This window comes from Penicillium maclennaniae (genome assembly GCF_028827695.1).
Source record: "Penicillium maclennaniae strain IBT 15551 chromosome Unknown utg000006l:1.0-2513246.0:1.0-2515036.0, whole genome shotgun sequence".
Taxonomy (NCBI): Eukaryota; Fungi; Ascomycota; class Eurotiomycetes; order Eurotiales; family Aspergillaceae; genus Penicillium; species Penicillium maclennaniae.
The window spans coordinates 589,039-607,489 of record NW_026623218.1 but is presented as its reverse complement, the minus strand read 5'-3'; the positions used below and the strand labels follow the sequence as shown (position 1 = coordinate 607,489).

General features: G+C 51.7%; 8 protein-coding genes across 8 annotated transcripts; 6 read left to right on the top strand and 2 right to left on the bottom strand.

Annotated features, from left to right (window-relative positions):
* Positions 1-2,772: 2,772 nt before the first annotated feature.
* On the top strand, positions 2,773-4,106 carry hacA (transcription factor HAC1; the record flags this gene model as incomplete). Its single annotated transcript, XM_056968138.1, has 2 exons — positions 2,773-2,969; positions 3,032-4,106. 2 exons carry the CDS (start codon positions 2,773-2,775, stop codon positions 4,104-4,106), a joined length of 1,272 nt encoding a protein of 423 aa, XP_056820934.1.
* A 436-nt stretch (positions 4,107-4,542) lies between these two features.
* On the top strand, positions 4,543-5,236 carry N7477_006474 (putative SNF7 family protein Fti1/Did2; the record flags this gene model as incomplete). The annotated part of the gene is made up of 2 exons (XM_056968137.1): positions 4,543-4,587; positions 4,646-5,236. The coding sequence occupies 2 exons, from the start codon at positions 4,543-4,545 to the stop codon at positions 5,234-5,236; spliced, it is 636 nt and encodes a 211-aa protein (XP_056820933.1).
* Positions 5,237-6,178: 942 nt separating this feature from the next.
* N7477_006473 (Zn(II)2Cys6 transcription factor domain-containing protein) lies at positions 6,179-10,703 on the top strand (the record flags this gene model as incomplete). Its single annotated transcript, XM_056968136.1, has 9 exons — positions 6,179-6,758; positions 6,797-7,470; positions 8,174-8,409; positions 8,457-8,939; positions 8,994-9,460; positions 9,569-9,708; positions 9,756-9,832; positions 9,885-9,958; positions 10,012-10,703. The coding sequence occupies 9 exons, from the start codon at positions 6,179-6,181 to the stop codon at positions 10,701-10,703; spliced, it is 3,423 nt and encodes a 1,140-aa protein (XP_056820932.1).
* Positions 10,704-11,002: 299 nt separating this feature from the next.
* On the top strand, positions 11,003-11,384 carry N7477_006472 (uncharacterized protein; the record flags this gene model as incomplete). The annotated part of the gene is made up of 2 exons (XM_056968135.1): positions 11,003-11,102; positions 11,134-11,384. 2 exons carry the CDS (start codon positions 11,003-11,005, stop codon positions 11,382-11,384), a joined length of 351 nt encoding a protein of 116 aa, XP_056820931.1.
* A 238-nt stretch (positions 11,385-11,622) lies between these two features.
* Positions 11,623-13,608, top strand: N7477_006471 (3-oxoacid CoA-transferase; the record flags this gene model as incomplete). Its single annotated transcript, XM_056968134.1, has 7 exons — positions 11,623-11,884; positions 11,937-12,217; positions 12,290-12,809; positions 12,873-12,952; positions 13,002-13,151; positions 13,201-13,422; positions 13,465-13,608. 7 exons carry the CDS (start codon positions 11,623-11,625, stop codon positions 13,606-13,608), a joined length of 1,659 nt encoding a protein of 552 aa, XP_056820930.1.
* A 170-nt stretch (positions 13,609-13,778) lies between these two features.
* On the bottom strand, positions 13,779-14,670 carry N7477_006470 (uncharacterized protein; the record flags this gene model as incomplete). The annotated part of the gene is made up of 3 exons (XM_056968133.1): positions 13,779-14,330; positions 14,351-14,452; positions 14,512-14,670. 3 exons carry the CDS (start codon positions 14,668-14,670, stop codon positions 13,779-13,781), a joined length of 813 nt encoding a protein of 270 aa, XP_056820929.1.
* Positions 14,671-14,984: 314 nt separating this feature from the next.
* N7477_006469 (uncharacterized protein) lies at positions 14,985-16,935 on the top strand (the record flags this gene model as incomplete). Its single annotated transcript, XM_056968132.1, has 10 exons — positions 14,985-15,106; positions 15,153-15,483; positions 15,544-15,637; positions 15,694-15,779; positions 15,835-15,965; positions 16,012-16,141; positions 16,194-16,290; positions 16,356-16,625; positions 16,683-16,767; positions 16,818-16,935. The coding sequence occupies 10 exons, from the start codon at positions 14,985-14,987 to the stop codon at positions 16,933-16,935; spliced, it is 1,464 nt and encodes a 487-aa protein (XP_056820928.1).
* A 201-nt stretch (positions 16,936-17,136) lies between these two features.
* Positions 17,137-18,347, bottom strand: N7477_006468 (uncharacterized protein; the record flags this gene model as incomplete). The annotated part of the gene is made up of 2 exons (XM_056968131.1): positions 17,137-18,106; positions 18,151-18,347. 2 exons carry the CDS (start codon positions 18,345-18,347, stop codon positions 17,137-17,139), a joined length of 1,167 nt encoding a protein of 388 aa, XP_056820927.1.
* Between the last annotated feature and the right edge of the window lie 104 nt (positions 18,348-18,451).

Sequence of the window (18,451 nt, the reverse complement as noted above, 5' to 3'; positions counted from 1 at the left end):
CTCCTCCTGTAGCAGCTCTTTCTGTTCCCGCCCTTTTCCCAGCGCAAATTGAAGTGTTCATGAATTCCAGTACGCGCGCCAACAAGTACAAACCTACGATAGTCGATAGCGGCATTCATGTAGGTTTACAGCATCTTGATATCGATCTGAAGTGCCACCTACGCTAGTACAATATGCAATTCGCATCTGTGTATGGTGCTATGGACCCGCCGAGAAATGTGTTCCAGGCCCCCAGGGAATCTGTGTCTAAGTAAAAACTGGATTTTCTGGAATGTACTTCGACATCAGAACTGGTCTTTTTATGTTACATGCATTCGAACTGTATCTCATCATCGTCACCCAACCATCCCTCAATATTTTCAAAGTTCATCAGTGAATATAGGCGTGTGCATTACATTTCATGGAATCTCGTGGATGAGATCATCATTCTAGTCCCTATCTCATCATCCTGATACCTATTCTACTTCCTCTCGGAAGTGACTTGAATCTCAACCGTGCATACGTATGTCTGATGTTGGAACAGAGAGTGCTTACTGTTCCATGGGCAGATCTCCATGTGTCATGGCAAATCACCATGGTGTAGTTTCTTGTATACACATATGCCCTGGGGCAGCACTGTCATGTGATATTTGGTTCAACAGGATTTGAACCACAGGGCCCCGTAGGTGGCGCATGATCATTGTTGCCATCGCCGCAGTCGTGGACATGATATGCAAATAAGAGGTTGATGACATCCTTCTTGGAATGGAAAGGCAATGGGTGCTATAACTCTATAACAACAAAGGCACCAAGCAGCGCAAGACCTTATTTGAATGCAGCTCTGCCATAAGTTTGACATCTCTGGAATCCTTCAATGTCCCACGATTATTCATGCATAGGTTATAAACAGCTTTTTAACGCCTCTGGAGTGTCTGAAGTACCAGCATTTCCCGCATCTACCTGGCATGAAGAGAATTGCCTAATCGGGACTGTGTATGGCTCCGTCTAAGGCGCGTTCCCGTATCTGCCTCTAGTGGGGATTAGCTGATAGAACTTGGCGAAGGTTATACTCCTGGCGAGACGGTCATAAGATCAATAAGTTATGTAGTCCTAGTGGGATAGACTTGATCGGGGAAGAAGGAGAAGTAGAAATTCGTCTGTGTGAATCGGTTCGGATTTGCCTAGAGCATTTAAGTACGGTCACACTAGGTACATGGGCATCTAGAGAGGAATCCCTGCGATGTCTCAAAATATTCCGACGACAAATTCCTACACCGATTTGCATGTGACAAGCCCACTCACATCGGAGGAGTATACGAAAGAATTCTCGAACTATGTCGTGGCCTTTTTCCCTATCTAAATAGAAGTTGCCCCCATCCGACCACACAACAGAATAGGAGCCACCATTAAGCACGGATACAGAGTGAGTCTCAATGTAATCTCGGTCAATCCGCTTCACAGGGTCGAGGGCCACAAGCAAAGGATTCTGGGTGTTTCAGGGATCAATCTGCCTAAGTTGGGGGGGGGGACCTTGATGCGGGGTGATGTGTGTGTCAGGGAATGAATGTCTAGATGCACTAAAAAGCAATGTATCAGGGGAATTTCTGCGTATGAGAGGTGATTTCCTACCTATAGCCTGCAGGTGTGGATACGCGGGATGTACTGTAGAGTATTTTGGAGTACAACTGTACGGACTCCGACGGAGTCAATGCTTCAGATGCCAAGGTACTCCGTACTCTGACCGCGTGCTGCGTATTGCATGTTGCGTATGGACTTTTTACTGGAGTTTCCCCCTGGTGCCTGGAAGGTGGAGTCGGAATAACCTGCAGGATTATTGATATTATTGATTTAAAAAAAAAAAAAAAAAAAGCATCTACAGTACAAGTACGAATCATTGACCACATTGAGTAGGAGGGGTCACTCCTTTCCTTGATAAATCTCCTTGGAGGGGCTCAGCCACGACGGATCCAGCCCCTCCGCGCGTTCCGTGTTGTTCGGCGCCATTCGGTGGGGTAAGAGGGAATTCCGCCAATGTGCATGGAAATCGGGAGGACCTGGTTCAGGAGTTGCATTCCAAGCGGCCAACAAGGGCCGGAGGATCAGAGTGGCGATAGGGGCATTCTCCGAATGTTCGGGGAACTTGGCCTTGAGATGCGCACCAGGGGGAGTCCACTGCGTTCCAGATACACAGTATGGAGTACGGAGACATTATTAGAATGGGGAAGATAGGGGGGGTAAATACCTCCTTGGGAAGTCAATAGGACTGTGGAGTGTGAGAGATGTACGGTAAGAGGCCTTAGGGTGTCGCGTTTTCCGTTACGAAGATCAGGATCAGGATCACACTTGAACCTCAAGTTGGGAGCCTGAGGATCTTGGGGGACAAGATCTATTCATAAATATTATGGTGTGTACGTGTGAGACGAGACACAGCTGAAACCCAAGCGTACCGTGGAATCCAGGGGCGCAGGAGGGGGGCTAGGCTGACGAGTAAGAGGTACTTGCTTCTACAGGTTGTTCACTATGGTGGCCAAGGTACCCGAGACTTCCTTTCGATGGCCCCACCTTGGACCAGGGATGAATGAGGTGAGACCACGCTGGCCTCTACTTAAACCGTGGCCTTCGCCCGGTTGCAGCCCAACTCACCCCAAGGAACAAGTGTCCTTCTCGCGCTGACTCACACCTTCCCCGGATTGCTTGGATCGTCCGGTGCCTGTTCGTGATGACAGCGTGGCCTTTGACTACGCTTCAATAGAAAGTCATCTTTCCCCTCCAGACTGGCACCGGCCATCCACTATGACAGACACAATCAACCCGATGGAGTCATTATCAGCATCCCCGTCTCCCGAGCTCCACTTGACTGTCTCCCCCGCGGATACATCATTGGACTCGCCCGAGCCGGAGGACATCCTGGAAGATGAGAAAAAGCCCGCGAAGAAGAGAAAGTCCTGGGGTCAGGAACTTCCCGTGCCCAAGACCAACCTCCCACCACGGTACATTCTACCCTTACCCCTCTTTGATGCAAAGAAGGACAACATACTAATCGTTCTTCCAGAAAGCGTGCCAAGACAGATGATGAGAAGGAACAACGGCGGATCGAGCGCGTTCTCCGGAATCGCGCTGCGGCTCAGACTTCCCGCGAGCGTAAGCGTCTCGAGATGGAGAAGCTAGAGACCGAAAAGATCCGCATGGAACAACAGAACCAATTCCTCATCCAGCGACTGTCCCAGATGGAGGCGGAGAACAACCGCCTCTCTCAACAAGTGGCTCAGCTCTCCGCTGAGGTGCGCGGCTCTCGCAGCAGCACCCCCAAGCAAGGCTCTCCTGTTCTCGAATCCCCTACCCTCACGCCTACCCTGTTCAAGCAGGAAGGCCAAGACCTCCCGATGGAACGCATCCCCTTCCCCACACCCTCCGCTACCGACTACTCCCCGACCCTCCAGCCTTCTACTCTGGCTGAGGCCTCCGACGTGACACAACATCCTGCAGCGGTGTTGTGCGACCTGCAGTGTCCGTCGCTGGCCTCGAAGGAGCTGGAAGCGCCCTCCCTCTATTCGATCTCTCGGGCGTCGAACCTGACGCTGCAAATGACGTTGCAGCTCCTCTTTCTGACGATGACTTCCGCCGCCTATTCCACGGTGATTCACCCGCTGAGTCAAATCCTTCTTTCCCTGAAGACGGGTTTGCCTTTGGCCCTCTCGACGGAGGAGATCTATCAGCATTTCCCTTTGATTCTTTGGTTAATTTCGACCCCGAGTCCGTCGCCCTCGAAGGTGCCGACTCGACCGGTCTTTCGGATGAAACTGCTCACTCGACTGCTAGCGTGCAGCCCAGCCTTGGCGCGTCCACTTCGCGATGCGACGGGCAGAGCATTGCAGCTAGCGGTTAGTGAGCGTTTCTCCGGACAGACTCGGTCGGTCGACGCCCCGGAGGGCCGACCGAGTTGGGAGTCGTTATTGACATTGGCATGGGCGATCGATAGATTCGACCAGTCAAGGCGGCATCGGACCACCAAGTCCAAATCCGGCCGGCGACGCAGTTACGGAAAGGTTCAACGGAGTACTGGGGGTTCCTGGAGTTCTACACCGGGCGAGAAATTTACATCTCTGCTATCGGGCAAACAACTATAGGGGATAGTCTTCTATTTTTGCTGTATACTATATGATCTTTTCATCTATTCAAAAGAAATGACTGGCTCGTTTTCTTTCTTTGATCTGAATCTGGATGTTTGTCGTAGTTCGCTTGGATTATCATTGATGAACCGCCGCCGCCTTGTCTGGCACTGGTGGCAATATGTAAGCCATAGAGCAATTTTGTTGCCTAAGTATCTGTATCAGAGGCCGCCTTCATAGGAATGAAATGGATATGAACTCGATAAAACCCCTGCCAAATTGGCCGAGCTAAAATAGAGCGACGCTAAAGAATGCGCTGAATGCGGTGACGTTTGCCACGCGCCATCTTCTCACTTCCCCTCTTCAGTCCCCAAGTCTCGACCCTCCCTACTGTCCCCGACCTTTCCCCTGCACGTCGCTACGATCTACCGGCATTGCCTCCCTCATCGCCATCATGGTCCGCCGAGATCCCATCTTTGAAGCCCGCACCAATGTGAAGGTAAGATACCACCCCGCATCGCCTGATTCCGCGCACGCCCAGGACTCATACCTGCCAGCTCCATTCGAACCGACTCAAGAAAGAAGCCAACCGTGCAGAAGCCACCTTCAAATCCGAAAAGGCCAAAGCAGACAAGGCGATGAAAAACCGGGAGTTCCAAATTGCCCGGATCCACGCGGCCTCCGCCGTTCGCGAGAAACGCCGCCAAGTAACCCTCAAATCCGAAGCCGCCCGTGCGGACGTTATTATCAACGAACTCAAAGCCGCACAGAGCACCCGCGACACATCACGGACGCTCGCTCTTGCGTCGCGCGGCCTCGACGCGGCCTCGAAGAGCGTGAACCTCGAACACCTTGTCTCGCACGCGAACAACTTCCTCGCCCGGTCCGAGGACTTCAAGATCGCCAGTAGTGCGATCGAGGACGTTGCGCAGGGTATCTCGATGCAGGAGTATGGTGCAGAGGGCGAGTCGGAGGTGGACCGGATGATGGAGCAATTGGCAGATGACGCGGGCGTTGATATGCGCCTGGCGTTGGAGTCTGGCAAGGCGCCCGAGGATATTCAGCAGCACGCTGAGCCTGTCAAGCCAGATGCGGAAGCTGAGGATGGGCTTGGAGCGAGATTGAGAGCTTTACGGGCTGCTAATTGAGTTGGTGGTTTCTTATTGTCTCCCCCTCTCTCTCTCTCTCTCTCTCTCTCTCTCTCTCTCTCTCTTGCCGTGCATATCCTGGATTTTGAACTGGTCGGTTCGAGCAAGAGGCCAGTCTACTTTACGACTTTACGGCATTTTTGCGTTAGGAGTGGTTGTGATTATTTTCTGTTTTGCTGTCCCGGACTTGGCGTTGAACTGAAACTTGTATATTCATATCCATATCCATCTTCTATTTATTCATTGAATACACTTGACCCGATACGCTGACTACAAAGGTTCACAACGAATGTAGCAAACAGATCAATGCGGCTGAGAAGGAACGCCGAACTAGAAAAGGCTCTCTCGCCCGCGCTAAACAGATGAAGCGGGGAGTAGAGAGATCGGCAATCAATATTGAGCGCTGACTCGCTTTCTCTGCCACTTCGACTTCTCTGTTCTCCTCCATCAGTACCTCTTATATTTTCACTTCCTCTCCTGCCATGTCAGGCCATAGTAGCTGTGTTAGAAAGGTCCCAGGTGCCCGACCGTCCTTTCACCACAGCCGCAAAGATCACTGGAATCCTCACCATTCGGTTAGGCAGTTGCCACCGAACCGGTTCATCTTCTTCAACTGCATGAAGATCCGGGAGTTGACCGTCCGAGGTGGATGGACCTGTCTAGTTCTCGTGAGGACCAAATAAGCGAGACGGGGCGGCGATGGACCCTGATCGGTGGCCAGCATCCGTCTCAGCCAATGGTCACAGCGAGACTCATTTCCACCATTCCTGAAATGGTTCGTGGGAGGCTTCGCTGGCCCCCAAAATAGGATGTCCTAGTCCCTAAGGGTCCTTTGTTAGCCTCTGGCAACTGGTTAGCGTCGCAAGGGCCCTGGGATCTTTAAAACCCTGTGGCCGCCATGACTTGCCCGTGGTTTTGGAGGGAAAAATTCCAGGGCTCGTCATGGCGGCCGCACGCTCGTTTTGGTGCTTCTTGACACTCGTTCTTTACTGTTCATTCGTTCGCGCAGCGCCCTGGATCGTGACTGATTACTGGGAGGAAGAGCGCATCACCAGTTATCCCTATGATTATTATTATTCGTCCAACGTCGCGCCGTACGTGACGACCGTGAACCAGCAAGTGCGACCGACCGTTACGTCGCTTCCCGAAGCTGTATCGACTTACACCAACGTCGAGACCGGCTACTATGCAGGCGACGTGACCGTCGTCAACGAACTATACACCGCCACCATCGGCACGGCGGCCTATGACCTGGCCTACGGCGATGACTACAGTTTGTACGAAACTACCATCTATGTGGTCAACCTGACCTATACCGCGCCCACAGGCTGCTCTACTCAATGGACCACGACCACCTACGCCACGGTGACCCCTCCCAGCAGCGTCGAAGCACTGCTCCCGCGCACCGCCACTTCCACCTCGTTCTCCGTGGACAAGACATCCACTCCGTTCTCACCGACCACGTATACCTACGTCTACGTCTGGGTCGAACCGACGCAAGTCCCGAGCACCAGTCTCGCCTGTCTGAGTGATCAAGCCCGCCCACGGCCCTATACTCAGGCTCCAAGTGCCAGTACACCGGCAGCGACATCTGCGGTTATTACTACGGCGGCTATGAGGGCACGGACGAAGCCTGGTATAACGACTCGTCGTGGTGGGGTATTTCCCCGCTAGCACTCATCCTAATCTGTATCCTCGGCTGGGTTGGCCTCTTCTTCATACTCGGCGTCATCGAAGCCTGGATCCGCTTCAAACGGCTCATGACGGGCTGGCAGACCCGACGAGGATTCCCTCTTTTCTGGGCCTTTATGCTTCTACCCGTCTCACTCTTCTGTCTGTGCTGTTTCCGCAAGGGATACCGCTCACGCAATGCCGGGGATGCGGCCTTCTTGCAGCAGAAGTGGCGAGATATGAGTGCTTGGAAAAAGTTCAAGCTGTTCATTGTCTGGGGCTTCCGCTTCAAGTATCCTGATGTTCTGGGACCAGCGCCGATGCGCGTGAAGCAGAGCAAGAGGCCTGGTAAGAATGCTGGGCCGCCTTTGCTGAACGCTTCGCCGCCTCAGACGGCGATGTATGGGCCGCCAATGGCGGCTGGTGCTCGTAACCCTGAGATGGGCCAGGAGTCGAATCCTGCGCCGCATCCGGCTAGGGCACCGTTGGTTCCCGGAACCGAGGGTGTCTTTTCGGGTCAAGACGAAGTTGATCAAGAGCAGAATGTCAGCCGTGAAGGAGCTGTGAGTCGAGATGGTGCAATTAGTCACGATGGATCACTCAGTCGGGATAGACCAATCAGTCAGTGTGAAGAGATTGGCCGGGCCCATTGATTCAGCGAATTGATTGATGGGTTTCATTCTGGTTACGCTCATGTGGCAAGGGGGATGGATTGTCGATATTATCGGGGCTGTATATATATGCTCCTAACACGGTTCTTATGACTATAACCTAAAACCAGGTGCTTTTAATCTACAATATTCCATCTTGTGCGGATGTGTGATGTTCTTCATCGTCGTCTCGTCTTCTCGTCTTCTCGGTAGACCGAAAGGGGCCGCTTCTGCATGTCTGCAAAGTACAGGTTCTTTGAGGCTTCACTACCAATATTTATTCAGCCTTGACCTTCCGTTCCTAACCTCAAACATTTTCCGAACCATCGAAAATGATTTCAACGAAACATGATTATTGTAATCAAAAACTAGATTCATCCAGCCCAAATTGATCTCGCACAAGCTCGGTTCATTTTCACGAGGGAACAAAAAAGAAATATCTCAGGTTATTTGTAGGAATAGCCGAACGCGGGGGTCGAACCCGCAACCTTGAGATTAAGAGTCTCACGCTCTACCGATTGAGCTAGCCCGGCAGGGCTTGGTGACAGGTTGAACCAAAAATGGCTTCATTAAGCAGAAGTTTTTCATGACCACTGCGCCTCTGCAAAGCCGATAGCCCAGTTTGGCTCGTGCGACGATCCGTGGGGAAACTCTGTATGAAGTTGGACAGCACACCGATGGACGGACCGGGAACACCGGCCCTGCAAAACAGCCCGCGTGTCTCAACTGTCGTCGCAGTAAGATCCGCTGTAATCGACCGGCGGGCCATGCGCGATGCGAGAAGTGTCGCCAGGCAGATGTTGACTGCATCGTGCCGAGCCACCATCTGGGACGACAGAAGGGTGTGAAGAAGTAAGTATTTCCCATTGTAGTCGGGACGTGTAAGTTGACCAGAGTAGCAAGCGGAAGGGTCTGGAAAAGGCAATTCATCAGATCGAGCAGGCCATTAAACGGCCCAAGGTTGATCCAGAGGGGCCGGATGATGCACAGAAAGCCATCTCGGGGCTGCAAGAGTTGCTCACTCGGTTTCAAGGGCAATTACAGAGTGAAGAAGTCTTTGAGCCGCCGGATCGGTCGCGTAATTTACCGTCTCCGGCTCGGGATACGAGTGCGGAGGAGAGTCTTGCTCTCGATGATGCGGAGAATCCTCTGCAGCTGCTTGCCAGAGCCTCAGATCTTCAACTCTCACCAACAGGTGTACGACATGTCCCAAAGTCTCCGCTACCATCTATTGCGCCCTTGCCGCAGGAGAGTAGTGGGTTTGACATGAGTGCAAAGTCGTTCTTTGTGCCTACCAGAGCCCACTTGGATGTTGGGTCTGAGTTAGACCCTGTTGATCTGGGACTTGTCACATTTGACGAAGCTGAATCTTTGTTCTCCTTGTAAGGCGTTTCAACCATGTCAATTGGAGACGCGCGGATACTGATGGCTCCTAGCTTTTATCAGAACCTCGCACATACACGATGGGGCCTAGATCCCATGGTACATACGCCAAGTTTCGTACGCGCACAATCGGCATTCCTATTCACGTCCATCATGGCAGCGGCCGCACTTTTCCTATCGTCTGCCGCTGCATTATCGAAGAGACTCTCGAGGCATTGCAAGTGGCTTGCGAAGCGCGTGGTAACGAATCGCTATAAGTCAGTGGAAATAGTGCTCGCCTTTATGGTGAATGTCCCATGGATGCCCCCTGGGGACAGATTGGGAGATGATGATACATGTTCTTATATAGCCATGGCACTCACCGTTGCCTTAGACTTGTCGCTGAACAAAATTGTCACCCCGTCTTCGAGCTTCGACCAAGGTCTATTAAATCGTCTTGCTCGTGCCGACTGTATTGACGCGAAGCGGGCGTTGCATATGGATGGGTTCGATGACGTGGAACCTTACTCGGAGTGGGGTCGTCGGTTACTGCGAAGACGAGAGAGGACTTGGATTGCGTTGTTTGTCGTTGAGAGAGGGTGAGTCTGGCTCAAATGATGATGGAATATGCTTTCTTACTGTGTTTCAGGGTTTGCCTTGCTCGAGGACGAAGTTATACTGTACCCCCCCACATCACTTGTTGAGAACTGCGATGCCTGGCATCGGGCAGACATCGCAGATCGTCGTGACGGACCGATGAACTCGATGGCAGTCTTACGCAGAGACCTAGTAAGTGACGCGGCTTGGAATATAGAACAAAGTACTAAAAATACCAGGATGATCTATTCAGAAAGGTCAAGGCGAGCTGCGACAATTATCGAACGGTTGATACCGGATCTGAAGCCGCCCAAGCGTATGTGTCGCGAATAAAGTAATTCAGGATGAGATCGCTTATCCCTTGATAGTATTGAAAAGACCATCGAGGATTTCTATGAGCGCTGGTACGCAACGTGGGCATTGGCAATTAGGGAAGCTGGAGGTCAGTTCAGTTCCAACAATTATATCTACGGCCAACCAACTAACATCATGCAGCACGCTCGCTCCCACCGTACGTCGAAATTCTAGTGACACATACTCAGCTATCCACCTACGGCGGTGTCATCAATCATCCCACAGCACCACTTGCAGTAAAGCGCTTTTTCCGAGCAGCTGGACTTTCCTCTGCCCTGAACGTTCTCCGAGCGGCCATCCAAGGGGAAGGACGACTGAAATCCATGCCAAACAACACGGTCATCATGATCTCGTTTGCAGCATGCTCAGCTCTCAGTCTTAGTGTGACCCCAGGCGACAGTCGGTCTAGTCTAGCTCCCAGTGTGCGGACTCTGATCGAGGAGACCGCAGGAGTCCTAGAGCGAATAGGAGCCACTCCGAGTCACCGTGGAGGAGCATCGGTATTATATGGTAAATATCTGCGTGAATTGATCCGACGAGGCCCGGCTGTACCTAGTCAACAGCTCCGATCAGATGCACGGCCATTCGCCATCGCAGATCCTCTTGTACCCACCACTAGCCTAGGTGATCAGTCGTTGGCAACAACGCAGGCCCTACCCCCAGGAGACATCTGGACCGAGCCGATGCAATTCTCCTCCATGTCCGATAATCAGATCATCGATGCGGTCAATCGTGCTGGTAGTGCATTTGGAGCGTCGATACCGGACGTGCCTGTTGACGATATGCTCAGTTGGGATTGGCTTGACTTCCCCAGCACGGAGTTCACTTTCTGAAGAGTTGACTATTACTAGTTTCTGACTTACAGTCTAAATGTGCAACCTCGGGAAATACCAGGACAGCCAAGACGGCCAAGACGGCCATTAACTTAGAATGGTTGAGATCCACTGTTCACCGAGGCTCAGAGACTGAGCCGTGCGAAACACTTCACGTCATTGCCCTTGGCGCTTGCAATGTACATAGTCAGAGTACCAAAGATCTGCATATAAGAACGCGATGAATTGATCCGTCTCCTTCACACCGAACATTTACCCTGCTTCCCATTTCTCAATTCCGATGTTCATAGAGAACCAACATGGTCGATCTCACGATGCTAGCGCCAGGGCCAGCGGGCACCACCATGCTCGGGGAGAGCAATATTGAAGCTGCCGCTCGACGCGGACTGGCAAAGCAGCGTCAGCGCGACCAAGCCATGAAGTTTTTCAGACGACATTGCCTCGAACGACACCAAGGCCGACAACTCCGACGCCACGATCCCCGCATATAAGTCTTCTATGGGAGACAAATCGCAAAAGACCCCACACAGTCTGAATGATCAGAGCAAGAGAAATGGACAAGCTCTGTCTCAAGCAGAGGCCAAGGGTTCATCGAGTTCGAAGCCTAGTCAAGTGCCGATCTCACCCAAGAGTGAGCTCCGCGGTAAATGGCAACGCATTCGCAGACGACTTCATGCTTGAAACATCCATATCGATTCTACACCCCATTACTCAATAAGTGAACCTTGATATTTCCATAAACCTTCTAGAATCATTCGAGCCGGGTAACCCGATGTACCTGAGTCGGAAACACGGCGCCCGGCCCCGCCACTCGGCATCCAGAAGTAGCCCCGAAGTGTCGTTCACCCAGCACGTAGCTTAGTATTAATATCCATCGCATGCCCCTTGATCCTTTCTCCATAGAGTCCAAACGCTCACAATGGCAGCGTTACGAGTCACAACCACACAGCTCTCGCGCAAGGCACTAACATCATGCCGACCACGCCTCTATCTCGGCATTCGCCCGACACTTGCAACCCGCCCCAAGATACACGCATACTCCACGGCACCGACACGGAATCTCGCCCCGAAGATCGAGCGCGGAGGGTCCAAGCTGTACAAAGATGCCGATGAAGCTGTCAAGGACGTGAAGAGCGGCTCGACGATCTTGAGTTCCGGGTTCGGACTCTGCGGTGTTGCGGGTGAGTTGCATGAATCTCGGAGAGATTCGGGACCTCGCTAATAAGTGAATAGAAACGTTGATCAATGCAATGGGTCGACGCGGGAAAGATCAATTGCATTCGCTCACGGCAGTTTCGAATAATGCCGGTTCGGCGGGCAAAGGTGGATTATCAACGCTGTCGCATAATGGGCAGTTGGATCGGTTGATTCTCTCGTATTTGGGCAACAACAAGGCTTTGGAGAAGAAATATTTGTCCGGGAAAATTGCGATTGAGCTTTGTCCTCAGGGTACTCTGGCTGAGAGGTTGAGGGCTGGTGGTGCGGGGATTCCGGCGTTCTTTACCCCGACCGGAGTTCGTAAGTACCATCTAGTGGATCATATTGTACGAGATACTAACTCAGATCGAAAAGACACATTCATCCAGGAGGGAAAGATCCCCGTTCGAATGGATGAGTCCGGCAATGTCTTGGAGTCTGGCAAGCCGCGGGAGACCCGTGAGTTCAATGGCAAAACGTATCTGATGGAGACTGCATTGACTGGAGATGTGGCGATCTTGCGGGCGTGGAAAGCCGATGAGGCTGGAAACTGTGTTTTCCGGTATGTTTGCATCACGATCATATCGGCAGAATATAATGCTGACTTCCGTAGATACACCACCAAGGCATTTGGACCGATCATGGCCAAGGCTGCTACCTTGACTATCGTGGAAGCCGAGAATATTGTTCCTGTTGGGTCGATTGACCCGAATGATGTGGACCTGCCAGGTATCTTTGTGGACCGCATTGTTCCCGCGACGGACGAAAAGCACATTGAGATTAAGAAGCTGCGTGAAAGTGAGGCAGCAGGTGGATCGACGAAAGGCGAGGCTCAGATTCAGAGAGAGCGTATCGCTCGGCGAGCGGCGAAGGAATTGAAGCAGGGATACTATGTGAACCTTGGTGTTGGTCAGTATTGAAAACTTGCAGCTGTACACTTCTTCTCTTTTTGATTGTTCTGACCATGTGCAGGTATTCCTACACTGGCACCATCCTTCTTGCCCAAAGATGTCAAGGTTTGGGTTCAGTCTGAGAATGGCATTCTGGGAATGGTATGAAATATCTCGGTGATTCGGAAGGGTTCATGCTGACCTCGATCAGGGTCCGTATCCCACAGAGGATGAGGTCGACGCAGATATCATCAATGCCGGCAAGGAGACCGTGACTTTGGTGCCAGGTGCTGCCACCTTCGACAGCACTGAGTCATTTGGTATGATCCGCGGTGGCCATGTGGATGTGTCGATTCTCGGCGTAAGTATAGCTCCATTCAACTGCGCGGCGTTGCTAATTGAGTGTATAGGCCCTGCAAGTGAGCGCCAACGGTGATCTCGCAAACTACATGATCCCCGGAAAGGTCTTCAAGGGTATGGGCGGCGCCATGGACCTGATTTCCAATCCCGGTAAGACCAAGATCGTGGTGGCGACCAGCCATGTCGCCAAGGATGGATCGCCCAAGATCGTGCAGAGGTGCAGCCTTCCCCTGACCGGTGCCAATGTCGTGAGCACCATCATCACCGACCTGGTAAGTCTCAAATTGCCCCATGAAGTAGCACTTAGCTCACAGTCCTCGCAGTGTGTCTTCCAGGTCAACCGAGCCACCGGCGAGCTCACATTAACGGAACTTGCTCCCGGCGTAGAAGTCGAAGAAGTGCGCAGCAAGACAGACGCCAAGTTCACAATCGCCGAGAACCTGGAAATCATGGAGTAGAGCGCAGCGAATGCTTTGTTTTTCTTTTCCCTTTTTCTTTTTTTCTTACATAGAACAATACAATACACATTCATCGGAACAAGCTGTATTCAAGTCAATGCAAGTCGCAATAAAGTTATAATCATTCTATCATGACAGTATATACAGATCTCACAGAGCTCCTATAGACATTACAACTTCGCCTTACCCGGTGCATAAGTCGAGCCAGAGCCCTGGCTAATTGCCTCAACAATAGCATCTACGCTATTCAAGATCCACTCATTGCCCTCATCACTCGCCAACCAGCGCGCGCCCTCCTCACCTTCCACATCGGTAGCCCACGATCCATCCTCAAGAGCCTTGCGCAGTCCAAAAACATGCGATGTCACCTGCGGGCCCACGCCAGTCTGCGCACGCAGACAAGCCACAGCAACGATGGAGGTCAGCACGCGGCCAGCCGCGGCACTGGTATTCCGGGCCGGATCTGAGAGAAGAGAGCCGTAGTGACTGTTCAGGATCACAACGGGTAGATCCGGGTGTGAATCAGCGAGCTTGTTATATAGCTTGTTCTCGAAGGGTCGGTAGATCGAGTTCCAGAGGGCGCGGCCGCGCTCACTAATCGAGGTGATGTTCTCGGGTGTTGGGCCGCGGGTGGGGGTAGTAGAGAGCTGAGTAGTGACGGAGTCGGGGAGGGTGGCTTTGAAAGCGCCCAGACAGTTGATTGTGCGGGGATGCCGTTGAAGCTAATGCATTTGAGGCCGACTTCGCGCATGAGTTCGGCGGTTTCGACGGGGGACGTGCTGGAGGCGAGCTGGTATAAGGCAGCAAGGGACTCTGGGGAGTTCATGGTCATTGTTGCTGCTGTCTAGACATCGATCAGCCTCTGTGTCTCTGCCGGGGTGGATTGGTTCTCTGACGACATACCGACAGCGCGACCCATGAAGGCTGGGAGACATTCTTGGCCTGAGCAGTCTGCGCGATTTTGCTGTAGACGGCAGAGATATTCGCCGGAGCCGGCACGGTAGACGGTCGTGCGGCAGGGGCATTGATCAATGCCTTCAAACTGTTAGAGAGCCTCGACATGGTTGTTGTTGCGAGCGAGAAGAGTCTCCGACGGTTGGCATTTGAGAGGGCCCGAAATCCCGAGGTCGGCATCCACTTTTGGACCCCGCGACCCCGAGACATTCGGCGCGAGTGTGACATTGATAATACAAAATACAGCCTCGTATCCTGTAAAGAACCAAGCAAATCCCAAGCATTTTGAAATCTGGGGAAATGCGGGGGAAACAATAGCAGGGTCAGCTCGGGTTTTAAAAGTGATGGCCGAGTTCCTTTATCTGCTTCGTCCGGTCTCTGACTTCGTGTTCCCACCTGCATCTCTACGCGCATAGTCGATCATGGAATCGAAACCAAGCGTAATGGAAATCGAAGAAGCCAAGACGAGCGAGCTAAATCGGTTTGGCGATCAGCTGCAGCAGCAGAAATTGACGCGTCGCATTCTCCTGAAGCTAGACACACGGTAGGTTTCTCACTATAGCCGTCGAGCCGTTAGCTAACGAGGCTAGAATCCTGCCCGTCCTCGCATTGCTCTTTTTATGCTCTTTTCTCGATCGTACAAATGTCGGAAATGCCAAGATTATCGGCCTAGAACAGGACATCAACATCAACGACCACCAGTATGATATCGGGTTGATGGTTTACTATCTGTTTTACATCTGCAGCGAGCTGCCAAGCAATCTTATACTCAAGAAAGCATCGCCTAAACTGTGGCTACCTTTCTTGACTGTTCTCTGGGGTATCATTACCATGTGTCTGGGGTTCGTGAGAGACTATGGCGGATTTGTTGGTGTGCGGGCTATTCTTGGCATTGCTGAGGGTGGATTGCTGCCGGGAATGGTAGGTTGGATTCGGATTCGGATTTGGATTCCCCGGAATGGCCACTCTAACATTACATAGGTTCTATATCTGTCGGCTTTCTATAAACGCGGAGACTTAGCTCTACGAATTGGTCTCTTTTATACCGCGGCTTCTTTGTCCGGTGCTTTTGGTGGTGAGGACATCATCCCAGGTGTCTGTCTGCGACATAATCACTGACTACTATGATAGGTCTTCTTGCCCGTGGTCTTGCAGCAATTGCCCCGCGTGGAGGCCTGGAGGGATGGCGCTGGATCTTCATCATCGAAGGTCTACTGGTAAGCAAAAGTAAAATCATCATCTGCTGTCAAACCCCAGCTTACGGTATCATAGACTGTCGCCTGCGGTGCACTCAGTTTTTTCCTTCTTCCCAACTCATTGGAGTCTTCATCGTTCTTGACCCCCGAAGAGAAAGAGTTCGCACGCGAGAGGCTTCTGATGGATAATCCTCGAATGCCGGATGGGTATGTACGCCATAGTTGCCTAGCCTTCTGATGCTAACATAAACAGGACATTGGCTGCCGAGGTGGAGTCATTCAAATGGTCTGAAGTCCGACGAGGTGTCCTAGACGTCCAGGTCTGGCTCTCCGCTAGTGCGTACTTTGCGATCCTATCTGGACTGTACTCGTTTGGTCTCTTTGTATGACACTTCCCTCAAATGGACCGGATCACCTCTTTCTAATACTCCCCAGCTACCGACAATTATCAAGAATCTGGACTTTGCCAAGGATGCCAACGAAGTGCAACTTTGGTCGGTCATTCCGTACGCCGTCGCCGCCGTCATCACCGGTAAGCAGCATGTTCAACATCCAGATGGATCATCCTGACCCCCCTTCCTTTACTGATATCCATAGTTGTGGTGGCATTCATCTCAGATCATCTCCACCTTCGCGGTGTTGTGATGCTGTTCACCCTCCCTATCGCAATTGCCGGCTATGCAGCAATCGCCAACATTGACTCCCCGCGCGCTCAATATGGTATGACATTCCTTATGGCTACCGGCCAGTATGCCAGCGTACCGTGCATCCTGGTGTGGATGTCGAACAACTCGGCCGGTCACTACAAGCGTGCAACGACTTCGGCACTGCAGTTGGCCATTGCGAACGCAGGAGGGTTTGTCGCAAGTATGTCTTCTCTTATTTCCTTAATCTTGAATTCATGATATTAATAATGAGTACCAGCCTTTAATTACCCATCTCATGATGGGCCACAGTTTCATCGGGGACATACAATTATTCTGGGGTTGCTTGTGTTTGCATGGTTTATGTGAGTCTGAACTGTCTCTCTCGATAGTCCATGTTGGCTAATATCTGTAGGATTTTGTTTAATGTGCTCTATTGCGCTAAAGTTAATCGCGATAAAAGGGATGGGAAGTATGACCGGTATGCAGGATATAATGACGACCGAAACCCTGATTTCAAAATGGTTCTTTGAGGAGACTTCTGAGCAATTTCCCGGAGGATGTGGATACATATGACAGATGCAGTGTTTCTAATCGGCGCTACCTATTCTATATAATCAAAAATGATGCAGCAAGGCAATGAGCACTGCTATGTATCTGAGAGTATTTTAGCTCATTCATCATCAAAGGTAGGAGAAACACGCTGCTATTGATTCAAACGCGCAAAAGCAAAGTCAGTTCCACCAAGTCCTGGGCCTCCAATCCACTTTTGTCGCACCATGCAAATCATCCACGTTAAGCACATCCACCCCCTCCCGAACTAGTGCCCTCCAAACATGATTTCTCAAACCAATCGGCCACTTCGGTGTTCCCCAGTACCTCACTTTCAAACCCCGTTCATGCGCAACAAGTATCTGATGCTGAATCTTAGCGAGCTGACCCTGAGAAAGACGGCCGAGTGGAAGTGAGCCAATGGACTGGTGGAAGTCGACGGAGGCGTAGTAGCTATTGTGGTCGTTGAAAAGAGACCCGTCCATTCTGAGATCCTTGACGGTTGAGAATGTGGTGTGGGTGAGGACGTCCAACAGAGCGTCGTAGAAGACGTCACGGTGGGTTGTGCTTTGGAGAATTTGCTCGAGGGGAGCATTGCCCGACGCGACGATTGTGATGGGGCGATTTTGGACTTCCGAGCCGTTGAAGTAGGTCAAGTATCCACCTTCTCGTAGGGGCTGCAGTTGTTCCATGAGGTGAGGCCAAATAAGTTCTCCAGCTCCTTTAAAGTCGACGAGAAGGACGAGAGTTTGCTTGGGATCTCTAGCGAAGATGCCGACGACCTCTTCTGGGATTTCTGAATCATTCGCAATTGGATTATATTTCTGGAGCATCTCTAGGAGCGGGTCGAGGTAGAGACTGCGCAACGTCTGTCCTGGGAGCACAGTTTGACGTGTATGTCCGACTTGGAGATCCCCATTGTGCAACCAGACGTCCGCTTCCACACTAATGCAGCCAGCCGCAAGAGCAGAGAAGAGCGGAAGACGGCGCCAGTAGTCGTTATGGGAATGACAAGCAACGGGGTCAACACCGTGAGTCGGCCAAATCGAGGAGAGAGGTGACTGGTGATTTAGGAAAAGGTGAGCATCGCGAGCATCTGCGAAAAACGAGAAAAGACCGCTCCGAGTGAATGTAAAGAGACTGAAGAGACCGCTGAAAACAGTTAGATATGAATCACCCGCAAGACGAAAACGTACAATAAAAACACGAGGGCATAGAGAGGCCGAATAAGCGCCCTGAAAAGCAGCGCTTTCTTTGAATAAGGCCTCGCGTCACAACGCGCATGCGAGCACTTCCATACACGCGATGTGTTCATGGAGGACTCGGGCTTTCGCAGCTTAGTTAAATCCTCAGAGTCGAGGAAGAGGATAATCTCAGGGTCGGTGGTCCTCATGACAACACCCGCCAAGGAAGCTTGATTGGTATAGCCTCACCCATCCGATGATAATGATTATATGACAATTGTGTTGTTGAAATTGCGTTATGCTGCCTGGAATC